Here is a 20157-nt window from a genome sequence, read left to right on the forward strand (position 1 = left end):
CTGCCTTGATGACAACAAGGCCTACAAGGTTCATGGTGTTTTGCGGCCAAACTTAAAATATTTAATAATACTGGGTTTCTTCTACACAATGTGAGGTATGTTCTAGAGCTTGAGAAAAATGAGTTATTCATAAACATGTTTGATGATCTAGGCTATTACACTAGACTTAAACAATGGAGTATTGAAGATTTTTCTTGGTGAAGTGATCATAACTAATTGGTCTAAAACGACCCAACAAGAACATTGCTCCATGATAAAGAAAACTCAATTATACTCCTAATTCTAGGTTCTATTAGAAGAACGACATGAAATTAACAGACACAAGGACAAGTGTCTTGAAGAAGATGATCATATGACCTCGGGAACATGTGTGATATTGCCCTAGGAAAACACTCAATCCATGATTGAAGGAAGACAGTTTGATCATATAATGAATAATATACCAACACTTGTCCCATGGGACAACTATTCTACACAATAAAGTTCTAGGTCCCCAAAACCCTAGAACGAGACTATAAAATAAAGGCAATAGAGAAAGACAATGTACACACTTGTTTGCAACATAAAAATTCTTTTAATCTCCGATAGTTATTGTTTTAGACGTCAGAGTGTATGTAGATACTATCCTCTGATGTCGGATCGAGACACCGAAATACATGCCACAAGTCGGAACACACCATAAAATCTAGACCAACAAATCTAGTTGTGGACACCTTATGGATACTCTAGATCAAATGAGTTTCTACACATAAAACAAACATCAAAACATAAAATTATTTTCTAAAATTTTGTTATCATCAAAACAAAAATTATAGATAATTGTTCTTCAAACCACTCCAATTCAACAATCTTTCTTTCTTTTTTACGGTAACAAACATGTATTTTGATGTATAATTTTAATCTGTAAGAGTGTGTTTGTTTCAAGGTTAGAAAAAATATATTTCCCAAGAATAGAACTATGGAAATTCAATATTCTTATGTTTGATTCAAGTTTAAACAAAAACCAAAGAACTTTTTATTCCAAGGAATCTCATCTATACATGATTCTTTTATTTTTATTCCACGGCATAAAGGGTGGGAATATAACATTCCCATGGGAATAATTTCAACCAACTATAACTTCCCCCTACTAATCACTTTTATTTTTATTTTTATTTTTTTTGTAATTTTAAATTAAACAAATTTACAATTATTCATAAAAAACTTTAATTTCTATCAAACACATAAGTGTGAATAATAATCCTAGAAATAATAATCTTAAGAATACTATTTCAAAAAATATAATTTGAAACCTTGAAACAAACACACCAAATAATCTCAATATCTCCGGTGTTAGTATATACATAATGTTTGCTTTCACAAACTAATCCACCTATCAAAATATAAAAATAAAATGAGTCCACCTTTTATTAAACCCATTTAGATGGATTTAATTTGGACTATTTCATCATGAACAAGTCTTAGATGGATTTAATTTTGGCTATTTCATCATGAACAAGTCCTAGTTGTTTAGATTATTCACAAAGTTGTAATTAGAATAGAAGTAATCAAGATTACATATTTAAATAATTGTATAATCATGCCAGCTGATCTTGTTTGTTCACTCTAAAAAATTTATTCCAATGTTTCAATGTGTCGTTTGCAAGCAACACAAACACAAAAGGCAGATGCTGTCGAGTCTTAGGGACAGTTTGACTAAGAAATTCAAGATTTGTTGTATATATACCACCAAAAAAACGTGAAATGTCATTTTCATATTTATGTTATAAAAATAAAGAAAAAGCTATCAATCTTTTTATGGTACCTTCATGGTAATGGAGATACATAAGATCACAAGTTAACCTTATAAAGTTATATTATATAGAGAATTTTTTTAGGACGGTTGAAAATGTCAACATATATTGAACATTCAAAATGTTACAATATTGAATTAAAAAAACTACTAAGGTCCAACAAACAACTAGCAAGCCAAACTTGACCATGTAGATGCATATATAAATCCATCCATTATGTTGTTTTACTACAAGTTATCTCATCAACAATCCTCACCAACTCTTTTCCCATCCCTTCACACTCTATATATTTCATCTTTTACGCAAAAGATTTAGGACTCAGGGTTTAGGATTCAGCTCGAAGATAAACATGTTTAGATCGATGAGTAGAGGTTTTGGAACTGGGAGGTATGAAAGGTTAGGGAAAGAATCTGCCACAACAACACTTTTGCATGAGGAGTTTAAGAGAAGTACAAGCATGCCTTCTAAAGCATCTAATTCTTCAAGAAAAATGGCTCTAGGTTCAACTTTTAGGGATATTAACCTACAAAGAAACCCTACAAAGAAGACTAATAGTGGCAGTAACAAGAAGAGTCATCCACTGTTCAACTTCTTGGATTTTCGTAGGAAAAAGAAAACAACATCTAGGCCTGAATTTGCAAGATATATTGAGTACCTCAAAGAAGGAGGCGTGTGGGATTTGAATTCCAATAAACCAGTTATCTATTACAATTGATATATAGCTTTATTTCTTTGGATTAACTTGAACTTTGTATAATGAATGTTGCTGGTATTTGTGTTAGAATTTGGTTTTGGATTCAATTGCAAACATGCTCAAGTTCATTGATCTTGATTCACTAGTATCTAATATTTAGATTTATGTTGTTTGCTCTTTAACATAGACTGAATATTGAAAAAATACAAGGAAAATGAGGTATGAATTGTGTGTTTAATATGCAAATGTAAAGAGATCATGAAGAGAGTAGACCCATAGAAGTAGTTATGTTCATTCTCTTCACATTTTAAATATTTTAGTTATAATCCCATTAATTTACAATCATTAAGGCTATGTTTGTGAGTTTGGAAGAAAACGGAGGGGAGGATTTTGTAAAATAAAAAGAATTGGGTGGAAAGAATAAAAAAAATTGGGTAGGAGGGTTTTGGAGGGTTTGATTTTATTCATAACACCAAAAACCCCACAAAATAGATGAACTCAAAAATTGTATTGAATTAGGGTTTTGGAGGACTTATATAAATTTTCCAAATATCTTTTAGGTTGTTATACTATTTCGAAAATTAAAAATTTAGTAATGATAATACTCTTTTATCATACTAAACAAAATTATTTTTTTTAAAAATGTCAAATATTTTTCTATAATTTTTTAAATTTTTGTTTTTGGAAGCCTTTTCCTCCCCTCTCCTCCAAACTCACAAACATAGCCTAAAGTGTTATCTTGTCCAATTGATTAGATTTTAGATTTTTCAACAAAAAGGACATGACTTAACTCTACGTCTTTTCAAATAATCTTACTACAACTTAATCATTGTAAAAAATTACAATAATAAAATGTAAAGGGGTTTGAGTTTATAGTATCGCACTCACAGAGAAGATAAAAAACATTGGTATCACAACAAAAGTGTTTGATCTACGTAGAATTTTAATTTATTTTAAATTTAATTCCCTATTTAATTGAGATCATGGAGCGGTGGTGATAATGAATGGTTGAGATTATTCTTGTCTTTCTTGTTTTCACATTTTCTTAACAATAAGCATTTTCTATATGAAGTACATGTGATTTTTAATATTTCTTGAATTCTTTATTTTTTATATTCGCAACAAAGTTCTCAATAGAGTTCTTGTAAAAGTTCATGTAAAGATCGTATATTGCTTTACCATAGAGTTGGTTATATTTAATAACTTGATTGGACTAGATGTTTTTCTAGGATAAGAGCAGTTGCGGAATGTGTATTAGGTGTGTTAGAAAATTTTCATATAGTTTTAAACTATTATGTGTATAAATTGTCACACATAAATTATACTATTATACCTTATGTATTATGATTCATACCTCTTTATTTAAATTTGATACTTTGAGAGAGAGTGGTTTAGGAGGATAAACCATTAATCATCATAAGATAAGCTTCTTGTGGATAAGTTATTTGACCTACCTCTTTTTACATACCTGTTGAAAGTATTTTAGGGTAAATATTTTCTTATATATCGTATCCACAGAGACTGAGTAATATTGCTGCCGTTCTATAGTTACTTTATAATGAGTCATGAAAAGTATTGGTTTGGTTATGTGATCTCGAATTGCAATTAATAAAATAAGATTTAAATGAATAAAAGCTTAAAGATTGAATAACAATGGTGAATGAATAAGTTGAGTTCTAGGGTTCATCAACCTATTCATCTACAATAATCAATTAATCCACATGTGAACATTATCTAAGTTATTATCTTCATTCATCCTCAAAACTGATATTATGTCTAATGATCAATCTAGAACCACCTCTACCGGTATGATATTCGATCTCTCAGAATAACTATAAAGATAAAGGGAATGAATAACGATGATTTATGAAAACTTCTTCAAAACTTCATCTCTGAGTATTAATCAACAAGTCAATGTAAAAACCTAGGGCGAAAGTATAAACCCTATCTCTCGATTGATAGTTCAACAATGATATAAAATAAAAGCAAGGTTTTTCATTGATAATAAAGCTTAAACAATTGTTCACAGGAATTAATCAAAGTAATTGCATCTTCATAGGTTAACTACTACCTTAAACTCAACACAATGGGGTTTAGCTCTCCATAGCCATGAAGAACACACAAGATTTCATGGAAGGATTCATCTTCATCAAGGGAATGTCTTCAATTGATGTTGAATTCTCCGTCGGAAGTTGTCTTCTGCTCTGGAATAGGATTGCTCTCTGAATTTCGCTCACCAAAAGATCTCCTTCTTATGAGGATTAGGGCTTCTATTTATAACAATTTGTCTTTGTAACGCAGCTGTCGCGGCTCGGCACGTACTAGCGCGGCGCGAACCCAAGTCAGAGGGTTTGGCGCGTCTCGCCCATGATTGGCGCGGCTCGGCCTTTACTTTATCCCACTTCTTTGTGATTTCTCTTCTTCAGAGCCTCTATGCCTGCGTGTTTCACTGTCTTTGCTTCTTAACTTCAATATCTGCACAAATAACACCCAAAGTGACGCAAGTTGTTCTACAATTAGCATCGAACCTCTCAAGTTCAATTCTAACTATAAAATCCTTAAAAAGCACAAGATATGTTCACTTCTAGCTCAAACGGTAGTTAATTTGACAAATGAAATCACTACTAATTCACTCCTAACAATACCTAAGTTCTTAACCAACTTTATATTTGGAAGACAACCATTTAGGATGAAAAGCGGCCATGATGAAGACCACCATTCCCATTTGAAAGAAGGTTCTCCTAAACGAACCCCGTATGTCCAGGATGGTGCTTCGAGGTCGATAACCCCTTCCTCGTGCGCCTGAGGAAGTTATTGGTACTTTATTGAACGAGGATCTGTCCTTCGTCAAAAACCTTGATGAGGCAGAAAAGATGGAGCTCTTTTCTGAGGTCATCTTCCACATGTATCGTGTAACACCCCAATTCTACCCGAAAATATAATGCGAGAAATATCAGAGTATTTAAAATTTCAAACAACAAATTGGAGTATCACATATCAACTTATAACTTCAACTTGTATTTCATTCAACAATGATACATAGCATTCGAATAACAGTCAACTATCAGCTTTATCTCAACTTAAACAACTTGGAAGTATAATAAGTGTTTCATATTATTCAACTTGGATTCAACGGTTATAATAACAATAACTAAAAACATCGACAACATAGAAATAGCGATATAAACGACCCCCCCGAGTGCTACGTATCAGAGCGACACACCAACAGGACTCGATGAAGCAACAAACTTCCACAGCTATACTTGAGTACCTGCCCATTTCCCATGGTAGGGGAAACATCAGCAGAAAGGGTGAGATATCAAACTATATAAATAGGATCATGATAAATCATATATTAGGTAAAGCATATAAATGAATCACCGCCTCACACAGTATCAACATAAACAGCACAAAGAACATCATCAATGAATAGTCATGATATCAACACATAAACATATTCAACATGTCATCATATAAGCATCATCAACAAGTCAACACATAGTCATCTTTATTATATATCAGAAATTAGACATATTCGGTTAATCGCATTCACCAGTATTAATATCATCATTCTATTCATTAAATCACAAATTCACATCTTCACATAATTTCATCATTTAATAAGTCACAAAAATACAATCACTATAGTCACAAAACATCGCAACTATGAATCACATAAGACACATGGGACATGACTCATGTATATGCATGTGGTACCAATCGGAGCTTCAGCCCCCGTCACCAATTGCCCAATTCAGAGGCACAAGGCATAAGCCTTCGTCACTAGTTTTCCAGTCCAGGCCGTCACAGAGTATGCATATAAAATATGACTCGACAAACAAGACAATAAAGCATACTCATCACAATCACATATCGTCACGAGGCATAAGCCTATATCATAATCAATTACCATTTATACAAGGTAATTCACGTCATCATAATATTTCATCTTCACTTAGTCACAAAATCATCATCACAAATATATACAACACCACGTATTGCAAATCATCACAAAACATCGTCATGTTTCGGCACATCATCGCAATTATACAACTTCGCATATAAACAAGTCATTACATATATATCCTCATGCTTCGACATATCACAACAAACATACAACTTCGTGTATTAACAAAATCGTCACAAATATACAATTCGCACACCATCAAGATTATTACAATTATCATCACGTTTCGGAACATCGACACAATTACTCAATTTCACATATTAACAAAGTCATCTCAATCAAAACCACAATTTTCGATCAATTTGTAAGATAATCTCAACATGCTAATTTATCAAGTAAACCGAATCAACCTCCAATTAACATTTAACTCAATTAGAAATCATGTTAATTATCAAAGACAACATCATTGACATAACAAGATATTGTTTTCAACATCAATATTCAACCAAAACACGATTACGGTCAAATTCTCAAGGTGTCGTAATTTACCGATAAACCGAATAATTAATCTAAGTCCAAGTTTATTCCAATTAAATAGTCTTATTGAAATTAATTCAACTATTAGTTAAATCCACCAATTAATAATCCTATAATATTAAGTTTTAATTCAATATTCTATTTGCAATCCAATTTTCGATTTACTATTTCATTTTCTATTCCAAAACCAACATTTAATATAAAGGATACTCAAATCTACACCATTTCGGTCGGTTCGTAAAATAACACAATTTCAATAAAATATCACTACCATATTAACCTACTAATTAAACTTAGCTACCACGTAAATTTTCATCAAATTCCGGACAATTAATTATACCGCTTAATTCAGCTATTTTGGTCAAACGAGACTATTTTGAATTACATTAGTTCTATGACAGAATACATGGTATATGCATATATGGTTCTTATTTGAAAACAAGAAATAAAGAAATGCAGTTCTCAATATATATATATATATATATATATATATATATATATATATATATATATATATATATATATATATATATATATATATATATATATATATATATATATATATATATATATATTGGAATGAGTAGGTAACTGTTATATATTTCATTCACACACTTTCATTAATATATATTTCCAAGAAATATTAAAAATATGCGCTACATACTACATACAGTAACTAAACACATGCCATATAAATTATTAGGTATCACATAGCTCATGTTAAATGATATATATAGCAATATATCTACATAAGAAAAGAAAAAGTGCCGCTACAGTGATGTTTCAAATTCAATTTTCTATTTTCTACGCACAGCAAGAACAGCAACACAACAATTTAGACAGAAACAACAATTAATACAGCACAGTGGAAAATCTACACCCTAAACCCACATAAAATCCATCATATTCCCATTTAGGTAGAAAGAATCCCCCTTACCTTGGATTGAATGCAGCTTTAAGGAATTTCAATGGAAAAATTGAAGAAAAATCACACTTTGGAGCAACACTTTGGGTCTCCTTCTTCTCCTCTTCACAACCCTAACCCCTCTTTCCTTTTTTCTCTTTTTTTCTTTTTCCTCGGTTACTCTCACACTCTCTCTTTTCCAAAATGACAAAAATTATCCACTACTTAACTACCACTTTCTAATGGGCCTAACAAAATATACCCCTTAATACTTAGAGATGTCATTATTTAAGCCCAATATCTTTTCTACACTTAATGTAAAAATAATACTTACACTTAAATGCCATTAAAATAAAATCCAACTATTTAATATACCGACTTGTTACTCAATGTCTCATATTTCCGGTCTAATCTTAATTACTCAGAAAATTCCCAAAATGCTAAATAATAACTCATTAATATTTCTAATACTAAAAATATTAAAATCTTTGATTAAATGTCGATCTGCTATCCCGAACTAATACCGACTAAATCGTCCCAAAATGAGAAAATTTCAATAAACATCTCAATAAATAAATAAATAATATTATTCTTAATATTATTCTTCTGACTATCCGACTAAAATCCGACTTTAACTTAATAAATCCAAATACGCCTCTTAAAATAATACCGACCTTCCAAATTCGACTAAATCCAATATTTAAATCCTTTAGTAATTTAACTAACCAAAATGTCACTTCTAATAATATTCCATCGATATAATAGTTTACTCACCGATATAACCACTTATTCACCATAATATAAATTCCAACTGATAATTTCGAAAATAATATAAGAATATTTAATTAAATAAATAATTAAATAATCGGGGCGTTACAACTCTCCCCCACTTAGAATATTTTCGTCCTCGAAAATTCGCCCAACACAACCATCCCTAACATCGCGTCCTCATCCGACTTTCTTATTCTCAAGTTGCACCTGACAACAATCTGACTATTACCTTTCCGATATATTTGTATCTCAACACGATTTGAATCCAAAACTCATATGTCAATCTCACAATTTATCCTTGCAACATAATCGTTTCTAACTTGCTAACCATTTCAGCAATACCTTGGAATAACATCTTACGACATAACAACTACCTTCACTCGCTTATACTTGACGATACAACATTGCTTCATCATCGCAACAACATACTCAACGCCGATACACATATACAATTCTTATTTCCATACTCATGTGTCCTTCACTAACGAAGCACCAACAACAACATTACTGCAACAGCGACAAACTTATCATTATACCAACCTGATAACATAACTCGACTAATAACCACATAACTCATTATCGATCCACAACTTACAAGAATATCCTAATTCAATCAGCATTATTCACAAGAAAACACAATACATCTGACACATCATGCTCCAGCTGCGCGACTCTGATCATCCATCTTAATTCACTGTCCTTATTAGAGTTTCTATCAACTTATATGATTCACAAGCTTCGACCAATTTCAGACTTTCCTCGACATTCACCAATTTATACACCATTGAGATAGTAAGATAAGTCTATAACATCCAATACAATTTCGTCTACTATCAACAAGGGATTAAGGGTGATCAAGTCCTCAATTTGTCAATAGAAAGCCGACAATCATAATGGAGTATAACTATCATTACCAACTATAATAGTGTTCCTTTAGCAATTGTACTTACGTCACCAATAGTATCATACTTCAACAACTTACAAAACCATCCGAACCTGCTAACACCGACGTCTTGCAGCTACCTACTAACGCACCTCTGACGATGCATTAGAATAAAATTTCTTTACACCAATATCAACACTTCTTATCATTGAAATCATACTCATGTATTTGCATTTCCAACTCTTACTCACGATCCATAACGTTTCAACAACTTCAACAACTTCTACCACAGTTTCAAACACTTATCAATAATCCTACAGCAAGGCCTACAACAATACTTGACTTAATTGTTGTTCCTTCGTCAACAGCTTACACAGGACTACTTACACAACAACATGCTCGACTTAACTTTGTTTCAGACAATTGCGGCAATATCCGTTTATATTCAACTGACTTCACTTCTACTATATCCATAACACTCCTATAAGGTAGAGTATAGTCTCACCTCTTTATAGGCTCAAACGGTACGTCAATCCGACACTCGAAGCTCAAGATGCAATTCTCTGACGTTATCCGAAATACAAACATCAACGTCATGTTGCGATAATCCTTACGATATCTCTCAAGCTCTTCAAATGACACACTTGATCTTAAAATTTCTCCTCAACAAACCTTCGAATTGCTTCTTCAATTCACTCATCTCTGACGCTGACGTCCTGCGCGATACCAACACACAAGTCCATTTTCCAAGGACAAGCGTAACCGCTAACTTCACCTTTTTCCAACACCATCTTGTCACAAATAAATCTACTTACAGTTGCGGCATCCATTCTTGTATTAAAATTCACCTCTTTATCTTTCTGACGCTTCAAATCGGATATCCAACAATCACTTGTGCGAGTCCAACATAAAGTCCACCGCAACTTCATCACTCTATCACTTTTCCAACACCGGTACCTTTCACAAGGCTAATTGCACTGACAACTTCACAGTTCATCCATAATGCTGAACACAACAACTTTCTAAATTCCATCTTCCAGGATTTATTCTTGGTACTTAACGGTTACCTCCCGAAACATCATGAGTTTGCACCATACTTGCAAATCAACAACTGCTACACTGTTCCTCATCCTTCGAAGAGTAAACGTCAACAATTCTTGATCATTCTCCTTCTGCCGACGCCCCCAGCTTGTTAAACAAACAAAACCTTGGATCCATGTCAACAAGCTCCAACAATACTTACACGGTCTCCTTAAGCAGTACATTGCACCAACAACTTACGATTGAAACATATCCGAGGAGCAAAGCTTCTCCCCCACTTCGCTCAAACTACTTCCTGCAACAAAACAAATAAGTACTAACAGTGTTTCACACACATATCGCGTACTAAGGAATAAAACACTGACAGCATTCAACTGTCGCGCAACTCAACTAACTCGACAACGTGGCCGGACGGACCCACCTGCTCTGATACCACTAATGTAAAACCCCAATTCTACCCGAAAATATAATGCGAGAAATATCAGAGTATTTAAAATTTCAAACAACAAATTGGAGTATCACATATCAACTTATAACTTCAACTTGTATTTCATTCAACAATGATACATAGCATTCGAATAACAGTCGACTATCATCTTTATCTCAACTTAAACAACTTGGAAGTATAATAAGTGTTTCATATTATTCAACTTGGATTCAACGGTTATAATAACAACAACTAAAAACATCGACAACATAGAAATAGCGATATAAACGACCCCCCCCCGAGTGCTACGTATCAGAGCGACACACCAACAGGACTCGATGAAGCAACAAACTTCCACAGCTATACTTGAGTACCTGCCCATTTCCCATGGTAGGGGAAACATCAGCAGAAAGGGTGAGATATCAAACTATATAAATAGGATCATGATAAATCATATATTAGGTAAAGCATATAAATGAATCACCGCCTCACACAACATCAACATAAACAGCACAAAGAACATCATCAATGAATAGTCATGATATCAGCACATAAACATATTCAACATGTCATCATATAAGCATCATCAACAAGTCAACACATAGGCATCTTTATTATATATCAGAAATTAGACATATTCGGTTAATCGCATTCACCAGTATTAATATCATCATTCTATTCATTAAATCACAAATTCACATCTTCACATAATTTCATCATTTAATAAGTCACAAAAATACAATCACTATAGTCACAAAACGTCACAACTATGAATCACATAAGACACATGGGACATGACTCATGTATATGCATGTGGTACCAATCGGAGCTTCAGCCCCCGTCACCAATTGCCCAATTCAGAGGCACAAGGCATAAGCCTTCGTCACTAGTTTGCCAGTCCAGGCCGTCACAGAGTATGCATATGAAATATGACTCGACAAACAAGACAATAAAGCATACTCATCACAATCACATATCGTCACGAGGCATAAGCCTATATCATAATCAATTACCATTTATACAAGGTAATTCACGTCATCATAATATTTCATCTTCACTTAGTCACAAAATCATCATCACAAATATATACAACATCACGTATTGCAAATCATCACAAAACATCATCATGTTTCGGCACATCATCGCAATTATACAACTTCGCATATAAACAAGTCATTAGATATATATCTTCATGCTTCGACATATCACAACAAACATACAACTTCGTGTATTAACAAAATCGTCACAAATATACAATTCGCACACCATCAATATTATTACAATTATCATCACGTTTCGGAACATCGACACAATTACTCAATTTCACATATTAACAAAGTCATCTCAATCAAAACCACAATTTTCGATCAATTCGTAAGATAATCTCAACATGCTAATTTATCAAGTAAACCGAATCAACCTCCAATTAACATTTAACTCAATTAGAAATCATGTTAATTATCAAAAACAACATCATTGACATAACAAGATATTGTTTTCAACATCAATATTCAACCAAAACACGATTACGGTCAAATTCTCAAGGTGTAGTAATTTACCGATAAACCGAATAATTAATCTAAGTCCAAGTTTATTCCAATTAAATAGTCTTATTGAAATTAATTCAACTATTAGTTAATTCCACCAATTAATAATCCTATAATATTAAGTTTTAATTCAATATTCTATTTGCAATCCAATTTTCGATTTACTATTTCATTTTCTATTCCAAAACCAGCATTTAATATAAAGGATACTCAAATCTACACGATTTCGGTCGGTTCGTAAAATAACACAATTTCAATAAAATATCACTACCATATTAACCTACTAATTAAACTTAGCTACCACGTAAATTTTCATCAAATTCCGGATAATTAATTATACCGCTTAATTCAGCTATTTCGGTCAAACGAGACTATTTTGAATTACATTAGTTCTATGACAGAATACATGGTATATGCATATATGGTTCTTATTTGAAAACAAGAAATAAAGAAATGCAGTTCTCAATATATATATTGGAATGAGTAGGTAACTGTTATATATTTCATTCACACACTTTCATTAATATATATTTCCAAGAAATATTAAAAATATGCGCTACATACTACATACAGTAACTAAACACATGCCATATAAATTATTAGGTATCACATAGCTCATGTTAAATGATATATATAGCAATATATCTACATAAGAAAAGAAAAAGTGCCGCTACAGTGATGTTTCAAATTCAATTTTCTATTTTCTACGCACAGCAAGAACAGCAACACAACAATTAGACAGAAACAACAATTAATACAACACAGTGAAAAATCTACACCTTAAACCCACATAAAATCCATCATATTCCCATTTAGGTAGAAAGAATCCCCCTTACCTTGGATTGAATGCAGCTTTAAGGAATTTCAATGGAAAAATTGAAGAAAAATCACACTTTGGAGCAACACTTTGGGTCTCCTTCTTCTCCTCTTCACAACCCTAACCCCTCTTTCCTTTTTCTCTTTTTTTCTTTTTCCTCGGTTACTCTCACACTCTCTCTCTTTTCCAAAATGACAAAAATTATCCACTACTTAACTACCACTTTCTAATGGGCCTAACAAAATATACCCCTTAATACTTAGAGATGTCATTATTTAAGCCCAATATCTTTTCTACACTTAATGTAAAAATAATACTTCCACTTAAATGCCATTAAAATAAAATCCAACTATTTAATATACCGACTTGTTATTCAATGTCTCATATTTCCGGTCTAATCTTAATTACTCAGAAAATTCCCAAAACGCTAAATAATAACTCATTAATATTTCTAATACTAAAAATATTAAAATCTTTGATTAAATGTCGATCCGCTATCCCGAACTAATACCGACTAAATCGTTCCAAAATGAGAAAATTTCAATAAACATCTCAATAAATAAATAATATTATTCTTAATATTATTCTTCTGACTATCCGACTAAAATCCGACTTTAACTTAATAAATCCAAATACGCCTCTTAAAATAATACCGACCTTCCAAATTCGACTAAATCCAATATTTAAATCCTTTAGTAATTTAATTAACCAAAATGTCACTTCTAATAATATTCCATCGATATAATAGTTTACTCACCGATATAACCACTTATTCACCATAATATAAATTCCAACCGATAATTTCGAAAATAATATAAGAATATTTAATTAAATAAATAATTAAATAATCGGGGCGTTACATATCGGGCTTACTCTCTATTCTCTTTGGCCGCTCCTACTATACGGGACATCTTAGCTGGAGGAAATCCTTCCAAGGAAAGAGACATTTGGAAAGGTAAGCATGAAGAAATGGATCATAAATGCTTGGCCATCCAAAAGGAGTTGGTCGATTATCAAGAGAAGGTCAAGCTTGCCAAAGCTTTGCAAAAAGATGCAAAGGTCTACGTCTCCCCTTCAACTTTGACCACCCAGATCATTGAGCTGGAGTCCTCCCTTGAATCAGAGAAAAAACGGCGCCATAAGACTTCCAATATTGTTGCTAAGGTGAACCGCAATATGAAGGAGGATTGGAAAACTCTCCAGCACGAAGCGAAGACTCATGTTGAGGCTCTAAAGGATCTTGAAGGCGAGGTGGCCACTCTGAGGGAAAGGTTCCATCATTCCCTTTAATGAAATGTGCATGGCGTGTACAGTGGCCGTGATCAAATCATGAAACAAGTAAATGGATTTTGTCCAGATGCCAATATTCCTGTTGAAGGGTTAGGCCCCTTCAAGACTGGTCAAGAAGGGAATTTTGAGGGTGATCATGGTGCTTCGTCTATGGGTGTTGAATCTTAATTACTTTTTTCTCTTGTTTTTTCCTTTAATATTGGCCAAACTTTTGTGCTTGGCTATGATAACAATATTTATATATACATATTTTTACCTCAGTAATTCAGAATTTATTTAACTTTGTGTACTGGCCATGTATTTGGCTCTTCCTTCCTATCGCCTTACAATTCTCATTAGTTGAGAATTGCTATTGCGTCGGGGCTTGCTTGTTACCCTTGAAATTTAAAGTTTGTTTGGCTCGTGGGCAATTTAATTTTTTTTGCCTCAAGGGCTTTGTGGATGTGCATTAGTGGAGTGCAAGTCTGCGTCGCGATAGCTTCAAGGTATTTCCCACTCTAGGTTAAGAACCCTCAAATCTTTGCTTTACTTTGAACTCTATACTCTCAATTGGAGTTTCATTTTACTAGCCCCGATTAAGAAGAGTTATTTCGCTTTCTCTAAGTCACAAGGAACCATCCTCATCCAAAGTTAGGTCCATGTCCCTGCCCCCAGGGTTGACTTGGTTCGGGTGGACGCCTTCGGGCTCCACCGCCTATGCTATTGGAGTGGTTAGTTCCTAAGAGGGGGTGCACCATCTACATTAAAAAGAGTACTCCTTAGAAGTGAAGTTTGATGGAGAAGAGTGACTTACTTTGTCCTGCATGAAATTCACAAGATGCTCTATGGTTGCAACGTATAACAAATATCATATCAATTATTAGCATTTTGCAACAATTTCACAGAGTACTTAATTCATAGAAGGAGTTGTCATGATGTGGTGCTCTCCTCTTTTATCGCATATTCTTCAACAGACTGAAGCATCGATAGGGATGGATGTGGCGATGGACCGCCTCAAATTCATCCAGGAATCTTCATGGATGTCTCCTGTTGGTGGCTAGGGATATCGTCCTAAACACCAGGAAAACAGAGTATTTTCACCCCTTTACTTTGGAGTAGACGCTCACCATGATCCTTCGAGGTGTGACTGGCGGTGCGTCTATAGGAGACATGAGAATTCGTCCTCCGGTGCATGGTCAAATTCTACTTATGCCGAGAGCATAACCGAACAGAGATGAGATTTCCTTAAGGGTTTTTCTCCATAGTTTCTCCTCTTCCCTTACAGATTGAGCCTGGTTACTTTCTTTCACTTGATTGTCTCCTTACAGATATGTGAATCCGAACTGGATATTAAATAAGAGTGTTGATAAGAGGTGTCTTTGATGACACTTTGTTTCGTCGTTACAAGTGCTCGATGTGCCTTTTCCCTGTGTGTTCCTCTATGCGGGGTGATATATTCTCTGTTCTATTGTAATGATCTAAAGAACTATTGAACATCAAAGAATTTTGTCATATTGTCCATTTGGTTTCGGTCAGCAACGATCGGATAGTGTGAAGACGTCAAATCAGAAGTAATTGCTAAGAGGTTTTTGTATCAATATTTCGCAAAACTTATCCCTCTTTGAACGTCTCTATGTGTGCACTCCTACGCGACGATCGATCGGTCCATTTGCATCCTTTGAAACTTTTGTGATCACTAGTAGGCCTGTAACTATATTTCGCAGAACTTATCCCTCTTCGAACGTTTCTATGTGTTCACTCCTACACTTGTGGACTCACCATCAACTAGCCAAATGGAAAAGGTATTATAGTGGGGGATCACCATTAAAAGTAACTGCACTTTGAATCTAAGTGATGATAATAAGGTGTGGTAGAGTAGAATCATAATATCTAACACCTTGGGCCTTGGTAATGTGCAGGACTATTCATGATGATACTCACCTCAATCACTGATAGTTATGCGCTTGGAGTTTGTTTCATTTCGTCGCTATTAAGAAAATTTGAAGCAATACGATCTTCATTGTGAACTATCAGTTCCAGCCTAACATGATCTCTTTTCATCATTTGGAGGTAATGGATCTGCACTGGGAGTAGCTATGAATTTTCCATATCCTCGAAGTCATCCCAGTAGGGATCTCGTTGGTGATAGAGTCGTTGTCAGTATGCACAATCACAAAGAAAAAAATATTTTAGAAACTATCACATTTTATTTATAATTGTAAGTTACCATTATACATAAGGAAAATGATTATATAGTCACGAAATTTAATACAGATGAGAAAGAAAACATAACTAGGTGGGTTAGCCGCTGCTTATTCTTCTTGTTCACCTTTTGTTTGCCTAGCCACTTCTTGGGGTACGGATGCCCATCCTACTGAGCTGGCCGGTTAGGGAAGCTACATTAATCTCCATGGCGACACATTCTCCTTGGTCTCTCTAAAGTTCTTGATAAATTCTTTTTTGTTCCCTCGAGTCGACTTTGATGGTGACCGGCTCTTCTTGAAGATTATGATACTTGAGCTTGAGATGATCCAAAGGGGCTACGATGTCAAAAGTGATTACAAAAGGACTTCCCAGGATGCAATTATAAACTCTCTTGCAAAGGACGATAGGAAATTGCAAATTTAATGTCCTAACATCCTTCACTTTGCCTACTGATATCATTAGCTCAACGTATCCCTATAGACGGGTGGTCGTTCCATTGAATGCCTACAAGTCTGAGCCATCATATGGCTATAAGATCCCTCTTTCCAAGCCCATCTTCTCAAACAACTCTAAATACATAATATCACATGAGTTTCCGCCATCAATCAGGATTCAGGAGACATCAAACTGCCAGACTATAGCTGTGATCACCAGGGGAAAATTTCATTGGGGACCCTTCCTATCTTCTCTAAGTCCTAGAACCCCAATATAGGTCGGTCAGGGGTCTTTACCAAGGTACCTCCATGTTTTTTATAGACGGCCAACATCTTTTCAATTTCCTCAGAATATTATGTTTTAGTTGTCATAATTAGCGTCGGCCCCCTACACCGACACTAATTTTCCAATTTAGCGTCGGCCCCCAACACCGACACTAATTTTCAAATTTAGCGTCAGCTAGACCACCACTACACCAAAGTTACGTGCCCTCCTACTATTTTCTTATTACGTTTGGCGATGAATTCATTTTGTTTTTTTATATTAATTTTAGTGTCGCCTAAATCGACACTATGTATCATTAATTAATAATTAAATTATTTATTTATTTATTCCCTCGAAAATTTTATTTTTTTAGTATTTTCGGTCCGATTGACGCTACTTATTTATTGTTTGAATTTTTAAATAAATTTTATTAAACAATTGTGGCGGCTGCTCTGACGCAATTTTTAAATATACTTTATTGTGTTTTATTTCGTTTACCTCCTCTTCCTTTTCGTTTGAAAAAAAGTAGCGTCGGTTCTTTAGTGTCCATGTAGCCTCGTTTTAGCCACGGCTAAGTAGTCTCGGCTCCTCTTTAGCCAACACAACCTAGTAGCTTTCCAGATTTTATTCAAGGCCTGTCACCGAAGCTAAACCGACACTAAACACATATTGATATCTGTTTGTAGCGTTTAGCATTAACTAATGACCGACGCTAATAACTTTTTTTTCTGGTGGTGTATGCTCATCCGTAGGATAGTCCTCATACGTTAACTGGAAGAATTACAACTCTTTCAAAATGGTCGGTTAGAGCTGCCATGTTGGGCTTAAAACAATAATTTAATATTAACTCTTTCAAAATGGTCGGTTAGAGCTGCCATGTTGGGCTTAAAACAATAATTTAATATTTTTTCGTTGCATTATTTCTAAATATAAAAATATTGAAGTGTACATTGCACTCGTGTTAACAGTTTACAAAATACCCCACATTTTGTTTTCTTTGTTATGAGTTTTTTAATAGAAAATAATGATAATAATTGTATTTTATATCGATCATCTACCAAAGTGGTCAAATATGTACAACTTATAAAACCCAACAATACAGTAAAAAAAAAAAGAGTCCACATATATAGGTAGGTGGTAAGAACATTTTATTTAAAGTTTTATTTTCTTGATTGTGTATTATTTTTGTTTGTAGTTGGAAATAGATGGTCAGCAATCACACAAGCATGCGGTTGCAAAACCCTGAGGAAAATTCAAAGAATGAATTGACTTCGAATGATTCATGTGTAATGTGATTGTGAAGGCAATAACTTAAAGGGCACATGTTGTTAGGTCTTAGTGGCAATTTGACTAACAAAATCAAGATTGGCATACCACAAAAATATATAAATGCCATTTTCATATTTTCATATTTTCATATATAAATAGATATAAAGAGATCCATCTTTTTAAGGTGGCAAATAATATATTGAAAAAGTGATGTTTTCAAATCACAAAGCCATATACAAAACATTCAAACGTGTTACATTATTGAACTAAAGAAAAAACCACTAACGTCCAACAAACTACTAGCTAGCCAAACTTGACCTGTATTACTGTATATACCTATATAAATCCATCCATTATGTTGTTCTTCTTCAAGTTAACTTGTCAACAATTCTCACCACACTTTTCTCTTCATTTCTTCACACATTTATAGTTCAGGATATAACCATGTTTAGATCCATGAGTAGAGGCTTTGGAACTGGGAGGTATGAGAGGTTAGGTAAAGAATCTGCAACCACAACACTTTTGCATGAGGAGTTCAAGAGAAGTACAAGCATGCCTTCTAAACCATCTAATTCTTCAAGAAATATGGCTCTAGGTTCAAATTTTAGGGATATCAACCTACAAAGGAACCCTACAAAGAAGACTAATAGTAGTAGTAACAAGAAGAGTCATCCACTGTTCAACTTCTTGGATTTTCGTAGGAAAAAGAAAACAACAGCTAGGCCTGAATTTGCAAGGTATATTGAGTATCTTAAGGAAGGTGGCATGTGGGATTTGAATTCCAATAAACCAGTTATCTATTACAGTTGATATAGCTTGCTTGCTTCGGATTAATTTGAACTTTGTATACTGATATTGTTGGTATTTTTGTGTAAGAAATTGGTTTTGATTCTTGTATCTATTACCTTAAAATTAGGTAGTTGATTGATATACCTTTGTTCTTAGTGTCATTCATCAATTTGATTCAACTGCAAACATACTCAAGTTCAATGGTCTTGTTTCATTAGTTTCTAATAGTTTATCTTTATGTTCTTTGCTATGTGCTCTGATTTTTAACATGTGTCAATAGACTTTCTAACTGTTTTAACTAACTCAAACAGTTAGTTAATCATTGACTTTAGCATATGTTTCTAATATATGCTCACTGCTTGTCTAACAAGTAATTAAATCCTTGTTGCAACTTAATACTTGATGTCATCTTTTTCCTTAGAAAGTTAGAATATGAAAGTCGATTTCCAAATGATTTGTTCGTTCATGAAACACCGGATTGACTATAATGTGAAGTGCCTTTTGGTTATCACAATAAAGAAGGGTGTTCTTAGACACTTATCTCTTAAAATTTTGAACAAATAGAGCATCCATTGGAGATCATAAGATGAAGCAGTTAGTGCTTT

At 33.7% G+C, this 20157-nt stretch overlaps 2 protein-coding genes and 1 long non-coding RNA gene across 3 annotated transcripts; 2 read left to right on the top strand and 1 right to left on the bottom strand.

The window, feature by feature from the left end:
- The first annotated feature begins 2154 nt into the window (after positions 1-2154).
- On the top strand, positions 2155-2508 carry LOC131644521 (uncharacterized). Its single transcript, XM_058915043.1, has one exon. The coding sequence runs from the start codon at positions 2155-2157 to the stop codon at positions 2506-2508; it is 354 nt and encodes a 117-aa protein (XP_058771026.1).
- Positions 2509-11055: 8547 nt separating this feature from the next.
- Positions 11056-13476, bottom strand: LOC131608366 (uncharacterized). The gene is made up of 2 exons (XR_009285635.1): positions 13341-13476; positions 11056-11331 (listed from the first exon to the last, which is right to left on the bottom strand). It is a non-coding gene; the product is annotated as an uncharacterized LOC131608366 (long non-coding RNA).
- Positions 13477-19207: 5731 nt separating this feature from the next.
- LOC131644529 (uncharacterized) lies at positions 19208-19573 on the top strand. Its single transcript, XM_058915056.1, has one exon. It carries the CDS (start codon positions 19208-19210, stop codon positions 19571-19573), a length of 366 nt encoding a protein of 121 aa, XP_058771039.1.
- Positions 19574-20157: the final 584 nt, after the last annotated feature.

This window comes from Vicia villosa, linkage group LG1 (assembly GCF_029867415.1).
Source record: "Vicia villosa cultivar HV-30 ecotype Madison, WI linkage group LG1, Vvil1.0, whole genome shotgun sequence".
Classification (NCBI taxonomy): Eukaryota; Viridiplantae; Streptophyta; class Magnoliopsida; order Fabales; family Fabaceae; genus Vicia; species Vicia villosa.